General features: G+C 41.5%; 1 protein-coding gene across 2 annotated transcripts; it reads right to left on the bottom strand.

Annotated features, from left to right (window-relative positions):
- Positions 1 to 3,104: 3,104 nt before the first annotated feature.
- Positions 3,105 to 16,293, bottom strand: SAR1A (secretion associated Ras related GTPase 1A). Of its 2 annotated transcripts, none has more exons than XM_075000283.1 (7): positions 16,229 to 16,293; positions 13,664 to 13,738; positions 8,545 to 8,664; positions 7,297 to 7,362; positions 6,010 to 6,113; positions 5,326 to 5,457; positions 3,105 to 4,484 (listed from the first exon to the last, which is right to left on the bottom strand). In XM_075000283.1, the coding sequence occupies exons 2-7, from the start codon at positions 13,719 to 13,721 to the stop codon at positions 4,368 to 4,370; spliced, it is 597 nt and encodes a 198-aa protein (XP_074856384.1). In that variant the 5' UTR covers positions 13,722 to 13,738; positions 16,229 to 16,293; the 3' UTR covers positions 3,105 to 4,367. The 2 variants fall into 2 exon arrangements, with proteins under 2 accessions (XP_074856384.1, XP_074856383.1); XM_075000282.1 differs by having other exon boundaries at positions 16,185 to 16,280.
- Between the last annotated feature and the right edge of the window lie 1,363 nt (positions 16,294 to 17,656).

The raw sequence follows: 17,656 nt of genomic DNA, 5'->3' as shown, positions 1-17,656 counted from the left end.
CTGGTGAAGACATTATTGAGCAGTCCCATTGTAACAGAGCTCTTAGCCATAAGTCAGTGAAAAATATCAAAAACCCAAGCCCACAGGTGAAACTAGGATGGGAAAAAAATCAGACCCAGAGCTCTTGAACAAGTCACTAATCAGCTGCATTTTATGTTTAATGTTACAACTACAGCTGTTTTCAAGGCATTTTAACTTATTACATGATCAGGATTTAAAAACACATCCAGCATACAGGTAGTGTGATGTCTCAGAGAGGAAAAACCCAGAAGGCATCAAGACTGAAATTCCAAAGTGTAGGTAACTAGAAGGGCTTAGCCAGAAGATTGACAAGCCGAAGAGAGGGTAGTAAAATGATGGGACTGCATTAATTTCTCTCTTCACTAGTAATTTGCCAGATCATAAATTTTGCATATAGAATCCTCAAGTGGAGAAGAGCTGAATGTGTCTTATAAACAAACTACATATATTCACGCAAGTCTACATACATTTGAGGGATGTAAACCCTGTAGGAAAAGAATTTGCCTAATAAGAGAGGAGTGGACGCAGCAGAAATAAGAAAACCTGTCTTGCAATTAATCTCAAAGTAGAAACCACACTCTGCCTGGCCCATTCAAAAGCTGCTGACCAATCTGTACTAGCAAGGAACTGGAAGCAGAAGCAGTAGTAGATATTTCCTCATACCTGATTCCCTTTGTTATGTTGCTTTCATTTTACATTGTGAGGTCCTGTTAAGACAAGGAATTCTTTTAATATATTTGACTAGGAAGCTGGTGAATTTTAGTGCTTATGAGAGTGAGACTAATAACATTAAGTTGTGTACAATACAGACAGGTACTCCACAAGTTATCAACACAGATCTGGTATTGCACTGCAAGTCACACACAAAGTGTTACTCCAGTCATGAACATTTATGCAACTGTTTTGCACTATGTACTGTGTACCTTTGAATCACTTCACTGGCCAATGCTTTTCCAAACTCAGACTCTTTCCCAATCTTTTTTTGATATTAAGTGGTCCCTTTGTCTCATATGTATCTTCATGCCTTTTCAAACCATGGCCACACAAAGTGTTCTTCCAGTGAAGAAGGCATCTTCTACAAGATTGTCACACAGATATCGTAACTGACCTCCCAATAGCATTATTCTCAGCCAGGTTTGAGCTATAAGCCAGTTTTGTCTTTAGTTAAAATGTAAGCTCCAAAATCTTCATTTACATTCTGTAACATATTTACATGTGACATCCTTTAATAATTTGAGTCTAGATATTTTGTATGTATGATTTTCCCCACCTTGTACATGTTTCATAACATGACTTTCACATCTTGCTATCAATGTCTTCAGTCTTTCCAATCTCACCCATGGAACTTGTACTCCACATTTCCACGTCCAGTTTTATAATCCTACATGTAGTCTTCCTCACTATATAAAGAATGCCAGAACCCAGTCATTCAGCCTGGACTTTTAATGAAAAAAAACTTTATTAAAATTATCTGGATACAGATGACCTCCCTTCGCAAAAATATGCATGATTTCACTTTTCCAGAAATAAGAAAGTAAGTGCTTGCTAAAACAGACTGAAGAGTTATCTAGATAAACTATCTGCCTGCTAGCCCAATTTCTGAAATATATATTAAACGTTTACAGCAGAACATTGCAGGGAACAAGTTTCACCTACAGGTGCACAGAACAGATGTGTTATTTACTGTTCCCTCTTTCTCCAGTGGTGGAGACACCACTTTCACAGAAGGCTTTGCTATGTTAGAATACTACCTAAACAAACACGTGAAATGTGCGTAGAACTGAGGTACACAGTTACAGATGATCAGAGTTAACAGGTCTTATATCAATCAATATGAGCTAGCCCCAAAACAACCATTCTTATTTATGAGCCAAGTATAGATTGGCCCTAGATTCTAATGGTAATACTGCAGTGTTTTTGACTGAGCAAAATCAGCAATATTCAACTGGTTAGTGGAATCAGATATAGTGAAGGCCAGGTTCATGAAAATGCCTTTGCACTAAATGAACACTAACCTTTATGTTAGTATTTGAACTGGTATGAGATGCTTCACTCAAACCGTTTTAAAAGGTTTGAAGTAATAAGCAGGCCCGATACAGGCCCCATTTCTGTGACCCTGACTGACATAAAGCCCAATGGGGACACATCACAGCAAATTAGAATGCTAATCTTTCTATATTCCTAAAGGTAGGCTGACAACTTCCAAGCACCAGGAAAAATCTGCTTTCTATCAGTTTCTTCCTCTTCAGGAAATTGGTCATTCCTTGAATCTTTTCCCATAGTAGGCTCAGCTCAACTTACAACTGAACACTCAGTCAAATGTAAGGGTTATATGTTTCTATGCCAGATAAGAACATACCATTTTTAAAGCACAGTTCATATTTAACATATAGCAGTATCAAGTGCTACTGTTGAGTACTCCACTGTGTCACTTACACAGAAGATTCCAACACCCTAGAAAAAGACACAGCTTCTGACATGCCAGTGAATGGGTGACGAAGCTGGCTCAAAATGACAAACACACCATAAGTAAAAATTGTTTCTTAATGTTCACTACAGGTTGAATCTCTCTAATCCAGAACACACTCAACTCAGCAACATTTGTAATCCAGGATCATTTTAGCCAGCCAGAAAACCACTTATCATGAGTGAGGCCAAGTTTCCTGTGGCCCCAAAAAGTTTGTTTACAGCTACCAGTCCTGGCTCTCAATATTCTATGCTGTTGTTCAGCTGTAATTTACCCAAAATATCTTCTAAGATCACAGTAAGCAGCGAAAGGGTTGGTAATGTGCTAGACAATACTGACCTCTGTGGTCTAGCAAATTGTTTCATTCGGCACCAGTCAGGTCCCAAGGATGCCAGACAAGAGACTTTCAACCTGTACCATCACTTGTGGGAATGGAGTCAGCTGACAAGAAAGACCAAGTACGACCTCACTAATTGATCCCAAAAATTCCTGTTTTCTAGATTAGGAATGATGGATGCTGGAACAGGGAATTAGAGCTGAAATGTCTCAATTTTATAGGAGTATGATTCTACCTATCGTGGGGATTTAATCTGAATAATGGCAACAGACAAGAATCTACAAGGCTTCAGAGCTAAGATTTATTTTACTTCCCACTCATATACAATTTTTCCATTTTTCCCATGAGTATTTATTAGAGGGGTGGCAGGCAAGTTCACAAAAGCTGTTCTCAGGCCTCATGTTGCATAGCATCACAGTAAGATTCTTCACTTTCCCTTAAGGATGGATACTTGCCAGTTATGAAAGCTTGAATAAATTTAAACTAAATATCACCACCCCTTGTGGACGAAGATATATATTTTATTAAACTGAAAAAAGAGTTTGAGACAGTAATGAAACTTCAGACAAAGCCTCTTAAGTATAAAAGAAACAAATGGTGCAGTCTATATGAACAACCTTATATGCAAATGTGGAACACTCATGCTACAGTAACAAAATAACATCATGATTTTTACTGTTATAATACAGTGGAACCCTGCAACAAACAACAATCTATATTCTAGCGTGAGAACCCAATAGACATAATCCACCAGAGAAAAGCGACTGATGGGAAACTGAGCTACTGTCCCTTCCATAGCATCACCACTTCAAGAAGCTGAGGCTGGAAATTGCTTTCAAATACCTAAGCACCGGGCAGCAACAGAACATACGTGCTTGTCTGTGTCCTTTTTTTTGACTAAAATCCCTGTAATGAAGTTTCATTGCACGAGTCTGTCCCAACAACACCCTCTTCATGATCACTCAGTGTCACAACACAACCATCCTATAGACCAGTTAAGCCCAAATCTATGTTTATTTAGGACCTGATATCATGATATTTGGGGATCAGTAATTTGGGAAATATCTAAACACCATTAAATAATTTTTAAAAACCCTAATAGACTCTGGACCAACAAGATAACCAAAAAGTTAGAAGGGACACCGCTTACATTAACACTTCTTTTAAAAAATATAATTGTTTTCTTTAAGTCAATTAGCCACAGTGGTGAGACGTATTCTCTTTTTCAGCTGTTACAGTGCAGTGTGTAGAGTTGGATTCCAGATCACACCAGCCCCACTGTAACCGAAAGCCATGGGTTCTGTGGAAATCAATGGCAACTGAAAGGGACAACTTGCACCCGTGTGCAGAATTATGTTATCTCCCAGTCATGTGGAAAAGAGTTGTCACACCACTGTGTAAGAGGATAGTTGAAAACCAGGAGTCTCTTGGTCAATGCCAATATGTGGCAAGAGAGCCTTCCACATTCTAATAGAAAAGTCCATAAGGAAACTGTGAACATGGATCAGTCCAGAGGAGTAAACCTCTATGTCTGTCCAAACATCAGTCAATGTACTGCGATAGCCAACGAAAGCCTTCGCCATAGCCTTGTCTCTTCAACACGCTGCACATGAACACTTCCATGGGACGTGTGTTCAGGTCTTTCAGTGGCACGTTTCCCTGGGAAAGCAACCAAATAGGAGAACATCAGAATTGCAACAACAAGCACAGAGTATGTAGTTGCAAGGAGGTATCGTTTCTTTATTCTTACAAAATGGTAACCCAGTAGTCAAATGCTGGACTAGTAAGATTTTCCTGCTGGGGTTTAACTTACCAGTCTTACAAAGACCTCTTTAGTATTCTTTAGTCTTCTTTAATAGAGCCTTTTAAAATTAGTTGTCCGTAATGGCATCTGAACAACCACTCCTACAGACTTAACAGCCAGACTGTAGTGAGCCAAGAGACTTAGCTAGGCAGTTGAAAAATAAAATCATGGAAATACAGGATCTGAAGTGAGAGCATCTGGGCACCTATTCTGATGTAACATTTAATGGATTTTAAACTTGAAGTACAAGATACATATAGTGCAGAAACTCCATAGTGAGCCAAAAAATGTATTTTGCATTTTTCCTGTATGTTCTTTAATATTTGTGTTTAATCATCTTTTTAACACTGTTTTATAAGAAAGGTCAGTCATTCCCAGCACAGCAAAATGAGCAAGAATGCCTAAGACAGGACTAGAAGAGTTAGATGCAGTACAAAAAGCTTCCAAACTGACATAGTCTTCCAGAAATATCACATCTGTGCCAAGTCTTAATTATACAGAAAGTTCCCATTAATACTCCAGCATTTTTAATATCTTTCTAATAATGTTTGGACAGAATGCCCTGGTAAAAAAAATCCTGATGTGCATTTTTGGTAACATATTAAATCATTTTATTTAAAAAAAAAAAACAAACCAACAACATAGGATCTCAGTTTTCTTATGAATAGCCAAAGGCTCAAACTCTTTTCTTCTTACCTTTCCTGTGGTCTGTCCATAAAGTCCAAAAATCTCCCTCAGTTTCTCCTCACTGATGGCCTCTGGTCTGTCAATTTTGTTACCCAAAATAAGGATTGGCACATTGGATATTGTTTCATCTGTCATTAGTGCCTACAAGCAAATTAGAAGTATTAATATGATGAATTACAAAAATTAATTCTCTGAAATCTTATTCTTTGATTCACATCAAAACTGGCAGCAATTTAAAATAATCCTTAGATGTTGTGACTTTTGAAGAGACTCCTTAGAATTTAAGTACAAATCTCACCACAACAGGATCTTGAAGACAGCTACTGTGCAAAGTACACTGGCTATTTAAAATTACCTGCAGACTTTCAGTACAACCTAGGAAAAGTTTAAATTATTCCCATGACTGTACAATAGTTAACTCTTCATCTCAAACAATGATTGGAATTCAAGATGTTGGGTTTTTTGGGGGGGAAGGGGAGGCATGTATTGGGTGATAGAGGGTGAAATGTTAAATGCAAAAGGTGATTAACCAAGTCAAATTCTATTTGAAGGGAAGAAAATTATAATGCTCAGAAGATTTCTCTCAAGGACCAAGAAATAATTGTATGTTAAGTTCCAGCCCACTTGAAGGGGGAGAATATTTGCATCTATAAAACTGCATGGTTTTTCTACATGGAAAAATTGGAAACATACATTAAGTTCAACTTTGGACTCCATGAGACGTGAATGATCAGCACAATCCACCAGAAAGACAATCCCATTAATTGCTGGCAAATAATTCTTCCAAACCCGGCGAGCTAGAAAAGAAAAGAACATCTCTATGCAAACCCTGCTCTGAGGGAACCACATGCCCATAAACAGGGAAAAATAAAAAAAAGATTTATTTAGAAGTTTAAACATTTCAAATGAATAGCTGCATTGAAGCCAGCGAACTACACTGTCATTGATCTCTCTCCTCTTCTGTCACCAAAAGTAACCAAATCTTTCTGCAGGCTTCTAACTTTTTTTTTTTTTTTTTTTTAACTTTTTCATTAATAAGACATTTGAACACAAAAGTAATTGACTTATTTTTGTATGTTTAAAAGCTGTGTTCTTGTTCAATTTAGGATCTCACACCAAGCCCATCACCATGGTATGTACTAGCCTTAGAGGACTGCCTAGACCAAGAGTTAAAGGTGACAAGGAAAAAAAAAGGCTTGCAACCTTTGTTTCTCTGCGGTGTAAGATGTCTGAAATGTTTTTCAAACTTTAGAAGTGCACATCTTGCCTGGCCTGGAGAACTTGTAAGATGGTTACCTACCCCAGAATTGATACACAAAGCTGAGTTGTTCAGGGGGAAGGGATTTTTGCCAGGTAATTCAAAACTAACCAGTACTAGAAGTCTACTTGATTTCGATTAATAATAATTTTGGAGAAGAGAATTCTTAAAAATTCAACATCCCATCCCCTTCAGTTAAGATGTAAGCGCAGACAGATTGCACAGAAGCTAATCCGCAAGACAAGGAAATCCAGGTTTGACATTCTTTATATTTCTAAGATGCCCTCATCCCCCGCAATCAAAAAAATCAGAGAAAGCTTTCGGTATAATCTCTAATGCTCAAAAATGCAAAAGAAACACTTGAGAGTTCTTTGTAAGCCACTTTGTGGAAGCTTCATTGTGGTTCAATGCACATGTAACCCTTCTATGGTTAGAAAAGTTTAGGGCAGAAACATACCGAAAGAAAGATTGTGGGCAAACAGTCAGAAGCAGATGAACCAACATTTATCTACTACAGTAAATACAATCAAAGTTAAACAGAATGATTATCTATACATATAACTAAATATTATTCAATTTTAACTGTTAAGAGACCACAGTCAGTGCTTTCCAATATATCTTGATTAATATGGCCAAAGTTTACTCTTACTGACTACAGAATTTAGTGTAAACTTCACTACTTAATTATTTTCAGTACCCGTGGTCTGAAAAGTCTCTCTTACCTTGCTCATGTCCACCCAGATCGAAAGTTGTGAAAGTCATTCCAGCAATTGTCAGCTCTTCTGATGCTAAAAAGAGTTATGGTTCCAGTTAGCTGAATTGCAGCCTTTATTGCATCTACCACATTTTACTTTACTATAAGGTATTAGAGTAAGTTTAAGTTCGGTTAATAACATATATATGGATTGTAAAGAAAAGGTCCTGACTAGCACACAGAAGGAAGGCCTTGAAAATAATGAGTTATGAGGCCTAAGAAGATGAAGTAGAGAAGACTTCTGGTTCAGAGAATACCTAATAAAATAAGTTCCTAAAAAGAAGGCCCTGATTGAGAGGGATAAGTGCAGATCGATTTCAATGAGACAAAAAGAACCTCTTCTTAAAGCGTCAACATGGACTGTCCCACCCAATGTGCCAATGTTATCTTGCATGGACCTGTGTGAAATGAAAGCTGTTGATCAGCAGGACAGAGTTGAAAAGATAAGGAGGAAAAAAGATATTTGTAAATACTACTTGGATTAAAATTAAAAAATGTGGGTGAATTGTCTCAAATTAGTTGTTAGCTATAGTAGTAATTGGCTACGACAGCGTTTTCTGAAGACTACAAAGTGATGAAGTTGAGGGTTCTGTGCCACACCCATCTGATCATACTGGGGCACACCAGGGTAAGACTGTTTTCACTAGGAAAGTGAGTCTAATGAGTCTCTAAACTCACCTATTAAAGTATACTACTCAGTACACTTAATTACTTTGAAAAATTCTCAAGGTATAGCAATTGATTATTTTTAGGCCATTAAGACATATTTAGAACAACTATATTAAATAGTTGGTAGGAATAGTAGAATGATGGAAGGAGCCTGTTACATAAGGATAAAGCCACTGAGGATAAAAGTCATTTAATAGGATCATTAAAATGGGTAAGGACTTGCTCTTTTCCAAGAGTATATCCTGATGAGTCTCTTAAAGTAAGCCTAACTAAACTGAGTTAGTCATTCTGCATTCACTTTATATAAATTCAACTGATGCTTCCTTACAAGACTTACTAGAGTTAAATTTAATTTCACCTCAAGAGCTAAGATACTACACAAAAATCCTCAGTTACTTAGATTTTTAAAACTGAAAGTGAATCTCTAAAGATGAAAACTATTGTAAGGATTTTTTCCATCACTTCAGCACAATATTTATTTTGTGAGTGATTTTATATGAAGAACCAGTAAACAATGGACTCAAAATCAGATCACTGGATAACTTACTAGGATGTAGCGTAGGGACATGTTGACCCAATCTATCATCTTTGAGCATATGCAGAAGAGTGGTTTTACCAGCATTGTCCAAACCCAAAAACACTAGTTTTCCAGATTTCTTGTACAATCCTGGAAGTGAAAACAGGTTTACATTTGCAATTATGTAGAAATATGATCTAATATAGTATATTAGACTATAGTATATATAAATACTGCAGTGGTATCACATAATGCACACATTCCCAAGACAACCATGTGAAACTGTCCACAAACTCCCACCACAGTGGGAAACAAACCTATGGTAGCCTTTTAAATGTGAATCAATGCAATGAGACCTTTTAAAATCTGCACAGAGCCAGATTCAGTATTGTCACTAATGTCAGAGAAGAAAAGGAGGGCATGGCTACCTATGATAGGGGAGGTCAGAAAGCCCTGGTTGCTACCATCAGGGTTAGGTAGCTCCCAGGAATATTCACATCCCCACCACTGAGGGGAAATTCCCTATAGCCATCCAGCAGAGGTCTCTACATAGAGATGGGACCTCAATGACACTACCACACCAACTCAATGGAAGTGTCTGTGCACAGACACACCATTCCAGCAAATTGCTAGAGTGATGACATAAGGAGGACCACACCCATGGAGCCTTCTGCTGGAATGGCATGAGTCTGCCCACAGCATCCTCTACACCCCATCTTCTAAAATGGTAGACAAAGGGTATCTCTACACAACAGCCTTATTTCGAAATAAGCTATTGTGGAAGAGCTTATTTTGAAATAATGCTGCTAGACACAAAATATGCATTTTGAAATAGCATTAGCTATCTCAAAATACAGCATCTACATACACACAGTCTATTTCAAAATACAGACATTGGGCATACTATAGCTTATTTCAAAATAAGACAGGGAATAGAGCCTAACAGCACCTATTTCAACTTTGCTGTATACACCTACCCAAAGAGCCACCACACTGCTGCCTGGTTTGGGGCCAACTGGAGTCAGACTAGAAGGCAGTTCTGTCTGTGGTAAGCTCTCCTGCCACAACTTCAGCAAAGCACCTAACACCTGGCTACCATAAATTGATTTATCCAACTAGCTGTGCTTTATTAATTTAGCAGGAAAGACAGCAATAACCTTGTTCTGTTTCAGCAACGAGGACCTTTTTTGGGTCAGGGGCCTCTGACCCACAAAAAAAAAAAAATCAGCTGGGGCTCCACGTAAAAGTGAGAAGCAAAAAACCGTCACTTATGTGGCCCCTGACGGACATCTCACTCCCCTCATGCTCCAGAACCACAGGCAAGGGGGCAGTGAAGGGGGGACTGAGGTTCAGAGCCGAACTGACTCTTCTGGGAGCTTGAGGTGGGATCAAAAATGGAGGGGGGGGCAGTTCAGTGTGCAGGAGGGGCTGATGGGGAGCAGTTGTGGCCTGTGTGGGAGGGAGGGTGCAGAAGCATGCTGAGGTGCGGGTCTGGGTGGGAACAAGGGTTGTGGTTGGGACAGGAGGGGACACAGAAGTGGTGGGCTGGATACTGGGGAGGGGAGTCCTGAGCCTTAGGGGCCAGATTCAAGAAGCCAGTCTGGAGCTGAAGCACAGGCCAGGGGTTCCCCACCCCTGTTCTATTTGGATCCAATCCACATCAGTTTGGTTTGTACTGGATCTAATGTTGGATAGATAATAGAATCGAGCTCAGTTCAATTACCAACAGCCTTATGTCTTGGGGCCCCAGTATTTGGTGTGGAATCCAGCCAGCAGGACACTGAACAGGAGAAGACATTGCTTGGTTGCTGAAGTATGCTGGTCAGGCAATTCAAAGATTTAATCCTTGCGCCAGCAGGTATTGTCTAAGTTTTCCAAGTCTTGTTAACATGAGTTAAGTAACTAGACAATAGGAAACAGATGCAGTATAGTTCAAGGGAAAGCATCTGTATTTGCAGATGACACCAAGTTGTTCAGGACAGTCAAAAGCAAAAGGGATTGTGAAGAACTACAAAAAGATCTCAGCAAACTGAGTGATTGGGCAGCAAAATGGCAAATGAAATTTAATGTGGGTAAGTGTAAGGTAATGCATGTTGGGAAAAAATAACCCAAATTACACGTACTACATGATGGGGTCAAATTTAGCTACGACAGATCAGGAAAGGGATCTTGGAGTTATAGTGGATAGTTCTCTGAAGACATCCGCGCAGTGTGCAGCGGCAGTTAGTAAGGCAAATAGGATGTTAGGAATTATTAAAAAAGGGATCGATAATAAGACAAAAGATATCATACTTCCCCTATATAAAACTATGGTACGCCCACATCTCGAGTACTGCGTGCAGATGTGGTCTCCTCACCTCAAAAAAGATATATTGGCATTAGAAAAGGTTCAGAAAAGGGCGACTAAGATGATTAGGGGCTTGGAAAGGGTCCCATATGGGGAGAGGCTAGAGAGACTGGGACTTTTCAGTTTGGAAAAAAGGCGATTGAGGGGCGATATGATAGAGGTATATAAAATCATGAACGGTGTGGAGAAAGTGAATATAGAAAAATTATTTACCTTTTCCCATAATACAAGAACTAGGGGACACCAAATGAAATTGATGGGTAGTAGGTTCAAAACTAATAAAAGGAAATTTTTCTTCACACAGCGCACAGTCAACCTGTGGAACTCCTTGCCCGAGGAGGCTGTGAAGGCCAGGACTCTATTAGGGTTTAAAAAAGAGCTTGATAAATTTTTGCAGGTCAGGTCCATAAATGGCTATTAGCCAGGGATAAAGTATGGTGCCCTAGCCTTCATAACAAGGGCAGGAGATGGATGGCAGGAGATAAATCACTTGTCTTCTGTTCTCCTTCTCTGGGGCACCTGGCATTGGCCACCGTCGGCAGATGGGATGCTGGGCTTGATGGACCTTTGGTCTGACCCAGTATGGCCATTCTTATGTTCTTATGTTCTCTCATGAAACGCAACTGAAAAGACCCAAAATGGACTTGAAAACAATGGTGAGCTGTACACAGAATAGTTAAGGGTATGCTATCACACTAGAAGTACATACCTAGTGGATGCTTCAGGGGGTCTGTCCTGTGTCTGATAGTATTCTACATTTTCATTGATTTAAGTAACACGGTGCAGTGTGCTATGCCTTAGTTACAGGTATTTTTCGTAAAAGTCATGGACAAGTAATAGGCAATAAACAAAAAGTCATGGCCTGTGACCTGTCCATGATTTACAACCCCAACAATCTTTTTCTGGGGGCCGGCCAAGAACCACAGCACAGAGGGTTGCTGCCAGGGCACATGTGTGCAACTGGGGCTGCCCAGGTAACAGCTGCTTTGGTTAGCCGCTCTGGGGCCTCCACTTCATCTCCCCAGCTACCGCAGAAGTCACAGAATCCATGAACTCTAAGACAGACATAGATTCCTACTTAGGACGTTTTTGGGTAACAGCAAACTGGAAAGGGGCTGCAAGCACTTTGCAGGACAGGATTCAAATTCAAAAATGACCTTGCTACATTGAGAAACTGACCTGAAATCCACAAGATGAGATTCAACAAAAAGGAGTGTTAAGTACTATACTTAGGAAGGACAAATCAAATACACAAATAAAAATGGGGACTAACTCACAGGTTGGTAGTACTGCACAAGAAGATCTAGTCATTTGGGTGGATTGAAAACTGAGTGAGCAAATGTGATGAAATCACAAAAAGTCTGATATTATAGGGCATGTACTAACTATATCATATCATATCATATGTCTTACATACAACAAGCATTAGGACTGGTAAGGCCTCTACTGAAGCATTATGTCCAGTTTTGGGTATCACATTTCTCCATATCACTGAAGGACAGACAAGTTGTAATCAGTTTAGTTTGCAGTAAGGAATATTTAGGTTAGATAGTAGGCAAACATTTCTAACATAATGTTAGTTAAGCACTGTGGAACTTCCATCATTAGAAGACTTTAGGACCAGGTGAAAAATGCCTCCAAGGGATGGTCTGGATCAAGGGTGAGCAAACTTTTTACACTGGGCCCTATTTTTTGTCCCTGCAATTAGCAGGGCCTCTCACAACCTGTCTAATATAATCCAAACCAATGGAAATTTTAATTATGTTAATATTAAAAAAAATTCAGCATATGTAATATGCAGAATGTGAAAGCTTTATTCATCAGTATATAAATGTGAATACACAGACATAAAAATAGTAACATTTCAACATTTTTGAAGAGATGAATGGGCCTGACACCCAGCAGCTGATCCAGCTGTGCCCCCACTTATGAAATTTCATGCGCCTTTTCAGGGGCCTGCCCCCAACTTTGCACACCCCTGGTCTAGTTATTGTTGGTTCTGTCTCAGCACAGAAGAACTCTGCATGTCCTTCAAGCTCTACATGTCTATTATTTGATATTTAACTTTAAACCAGAAGGAATAAAGTTAAATATGGTCACTCTTCCTGGGTAAGCCACAGATTTTCCTGAAACACAATGGGCAGGTAACCTAACTTCTGTGCCTACAATTGTGTCCATAAAACTCAGAATAATAGTTATGCAGAGAGTTGGAAAGATTAGGTAATTGTTCCAGAAGTATGGAAGGGGAGAATATCTTCATTATAAACTGTGCAGTAATCCTGATACAACAGCACAGCAAGAGGCAAGGCTCACACAGATAAAGGAGAAGGAACATTTCAATATATTAGTTGTCACATTTTTAAAAATTAAATTGTGGGCCTAGTTTCTCTTATTACTCAGCTATTTTGAAAATTAGGTACAAGTCATACTACCCCCATCTCATCAATATTGTTTGCTATTATAACAGGACAGAAAAATCCCAATGAACCATTACATTCATTAAGGGTGTTAACTATACTAGAAAAGGTGCATCTGTTTAAACTTGATAGTCAACTAGATTTTAATCTGATCTAGTTAAAAGTAGTGCAAAGGCTCACTACAGATGTTCTCAAGCCAGCTTAAATATTGTTAAAATGGTTTATCTTGTGTAGGTAAGTTACCAAATTAAACTAATTTAAGCAACAGTTAAACTTGTTTGTGTGCATATTTAGCATTTGCACTGATTTAACCAGAATAATTTAAAATCTGTTTACTTAAGCCAACAATTTATGTTTGAATGTGAATGCACATTTGAAATATTACCTAAAAATTGCAACACGCTGCTGAAGCCATTGTAAATCCATTCAAAAATGAAAGACATGGTTGAAGATTAGTTGCCTGCAAAAAATAAACATGAGACATTTATGGGTAAACACATTAACCCCCATAGATTAAGATGCTAACCTAAGATTAGTAAGGGAGGGTATTTGACAGGTCCAAAAGTAACTGCTCAACTGATTGCTCAAATAATGTTAACAATGATAAAATATTTTAAAGCACAACATTTTAAAGAATTGTAACAGGAAGGGGAAAAAACCCACCATCTTTATAGATTCCAACAGGTTTAACCTTAGATACTCATGACTAATTAAAACGAGTTATTTAACTGAGTTACTTTATCTAAAAAAATGTGATCAAGTTAAGAAAGACACAAAAGACCATGATGCAATCAGAAGGGTAAACAGCCACCTATATCAGGGTATGCTTGATATGATTTGATGATATTTGTGGTCAAAAAAAAGGCAAAGATTTGAGTGGTTTATTGACATTGACTGGCTTGCCAAACCAAGTATACTTGCCTCTGTACCAGAATGCAGAATTCAACTTTTTATCCAAAATATTACTGGAATTGAAAGAGGGTATTGGGTCCCCATTTTGGGTGGATGCTTAAGATCCCTGGAAATTTTCAAACAGTAGGGACAACTTCATTTTAGGTCAACATCTCCTCTTCCACAAATGGCATGATCAATTGATTGCACAATAGCAGCTATATGTACCAGTGGAGTTGGTGTGCTAATAGTATTGAAATCATCAGTCTGTGCCACTACACAGCACATCCCACTAACTTCTATGTTAACGATAACTGCTCATGTCTATTGCACTCTTACAAATAACATCTCTCTTATGGTCATACTGGGATATTAATGTTAACCAGTAAACATCTTCCTCAATGGATTAACGGTTATGGTTAGCTGGTGGGGAGCGAAGCAGCCCCCTGGGTTTGCTGTACCAGGGGTGTTCCAGCTGACCCAGAGCATCCCATGTCTCTCCTACTCCAGCTGGGCCAGAGGAGTCCTTGTGCATGGCAGGGAGGCAGCTTCAACCCAGCCAGCCACCCCACACCCTCCAGTTTAACCTGTTAACTAAATGGAATTTTACATCCCTACATCATACACAATGTAAACGTTTTCTACATATCTTGAGAGTCAAAAGTCCATTAGACCCAGGCTCTCTAACTTCAGTGCATGGTGACCCCAATGTGACAACAAAAATGAAAGATCGCAGGGGATCAGAGGAAGAGAAGGGAGCTTGTAATCTCAGCCCCACCATCCAGGCCTGAAGCCCTTGGGACTGGGCTTCAACCCAAGGCCAGAAGGCCCCAGCAAAATTAAGACCAGCCCTGGTGATTCCATTAAAATTGGGCTGCTATCCAATTTGAGAACCACTATATTAGACCAACCTTTACAGGTTGGTTGACATTTCAGCAGCACTCAGAAGGAAATCCAAACACAAATCAGATCCCCAATCAAGGTTTTCCTTCTCAAGAACTACAAGGCAATTAAAAACAATACTTAGTGAAAGATCAAGTATCACAAAGTAAGAGAGAGATAGCCCTGTTAGTCTATATTCTATAGAAACAAAAAAAGGTGTCCAGTACCACTTTAAGAAGTGGGTCTGTCCCACGAAAGCTCTCCACCAAATAAGTTATTTTGTTAGTCTTTAAAGTGCTATGGGACTGCTTTTTTGTTTTGAAAGTATCACAAAGGAAGTTGCACGTTTATTGGCTGCACCCAGCCATGATTAATGCTTTCAACTTGTCGTCTTTAGTCTTAAGTAATTATGATTTGGTGCTTACAAGCCAGCAGTGACTTTTAAGTACCAGGAGCGCACTGACTTCTCACCTAGTGCTGTTGCCATAATTAGGATTGTGGCTAATGGTTAGCCTATGTCAATTACAGTACCCCAAAAATAAAACAGCACCGAAGGGTCCTGTGGCACCTTATAGACTAACAGAAAAGTTCTGAGCATGAGCTTCCGTGAGCACAGACTCACTTCATCAGATAAAAGCAAGCCCAGGAGAAACAACCCTCGCACAAATAACTGCAACACAACCACCATAATCCTCAAACAGGCGCCTGAGGCGAAGGTTGAAATCCTGCCAGACGAGAGAGCAGCCAGAGGGGTGAAGTACCTGCCACGGGAGCAGAGCTCCCTCAAGGCAGCTGGCGGGGTGCTCCTGCTCGTCCGGTCCGGTTCGCGCGGCTTGTGGCACCCCCCTCCCTAGACGCGGCGGCCGCAGCGCACGGAGAAGGGAGCCGGACAGAGACCCCGCGGAAGGGCTGGACTCCCCACCCCGCGCCGCCCACGGCAGAGCAGCCCCCTGCGCGCGCGTCGCGGCTCCCACCCGAACCGACTGCGTGTCACTCGGCTCCCCTCCCCCACCGGGCCCGACCGCGGCCCTACACCCCAGGCCCGTATCCCACTCGCCGCCCCGCCCGACCCGGCCGCCCCTCACCTCCCCGTCCGGCAGCAACCACTCGCACCTCCCCCCCGTGTGACTGACCCGGGCTGCGGCTCCTCGGCAGTCGTCGGCCCCCGCTCACTTACTCGGAGTCGGCAACCGCCAGCTACACGCCGGAAATACGTAGCGCCTCTTCGCCCGGCTGCTTCCGGGGGCTGGGCCCGCCGCGTTGGCTGGTCACGGCGTGGTGACGTGTTACTTCCAGGCCGCGGGTTCGAGTGCCGCCGCCTCTGGGGCTTTTGTTTTAGGCTGTCAAGGGGCCGGGCGGCTCAGGCCGCAGTGGGTACCGCTGTGTCCGGTCAACTCGCCGCTGCATCCCTCTCCCCCGCCCCGTGGGACCGGCCTTCACCTTGCGCCCAGCCCTGTGACCCATCCTCTCCGCTTCTTGCCCCTCACCCGAGCGGCGGGCGCTTTAACTGAGGGAGCAGGAAAGGACGAGGTGAGGTTCCCCTGGTGCGAGCATGGCTGTTCTCTAAGCAGTGTACCTCCTGCGCCGGCAGGTGGAAGCCCCCGGCGGAGAGACTCAAGCTACAAACATCAGAGGGGTAGCCCGGGTCGTCTGCATCTTCGAGAACTACAAGAAGTCCTGGGGCATCTTATAGACTAACAGCTATTTTGGATCATGAGCTTTCCTGGGCAGAGACCCGGTTCCGCAGACGTATGACTCATGCTTTCTGATGAAGCGGGTCTTTGCCCAGGAAAGCTCATGATCCAAAATATCTGTTAGTCTATAAGATGCCCCAGGACTTCTTGAAACTCTCGAAGCTACAGACCAGCATTTAAATGATTACAGCGTGTGCTTTCTGGGCACATTCTAATAAACTCTTTTGGCAGGAATGAGGCAGAGCACATATCAATTACTTAGTTCGGGGTGGCCGGCCTTTTTTCATCCAGGGCCACATGGCAATTTTGTACGTGTTTTGGGGGATGCACACAAAATAGCCCCAAACTCACCTGCCATTCCCAGACTTAACCCCTCTCAGCCCCAAAGTGCAGCCCTTCTCCAAGCTTAAACCCATCTCAGCCCCAAACCACCCCCTGACTCCCAACCTTAACCCTCCAGCCCCCACCCACCCCAGGCTTAACCCCTCTCAACCCCAAACTCCCCCCCCCAGCATAAACCCCTCACAGCCCCAAACTTCCCCCGCCCACTGCCCCAAACCCAGGATTAGCTTTCCTTACACAGGAGCTACTGGTGCTGCTGCCACCTCACAACCCCCGCTGCACCTTTAATGGACCCCTGCATCCTCCTCAGGGCAATTGCAGCCCTCCTACTCCTTCTCCCACCTGCAGCTCACGTGACACTCTCCTCTGCTGCACTGAATTAATGGGACTCAATTTAATTTGTTTAATGGCTGCATCCCTCCTGATGCAGTTGCTAAACCAATTAAATGGAGTTTTACTCTTCCAGCAGAGCAGAGGAGTCAATGGTGGGAGCTGCAAATGGCCCCTTAAGAGCCACCCCGCTGGCTTTCAAAATGACACCACTGCAAGCTCTGCAGGCCAGCATCATG

Source organism: Carettochelys insculpta, chromosome 7 (assembly GCF_033958435.1).
Source record: "Carettochelys insculpta isolate YL-2023 chromosome 7, ASM3395843v1, whole genome shotgun sequence".
NCBI classification, from domain to species: Eukaryota; Metazoa; Chordata; order Testudines; family Carettochelyidae; genus Carettochelys; species Carettochelys insculpta.
This window is presented reverse-complemented; position numbering and strand designations above follow the sequence as displayed.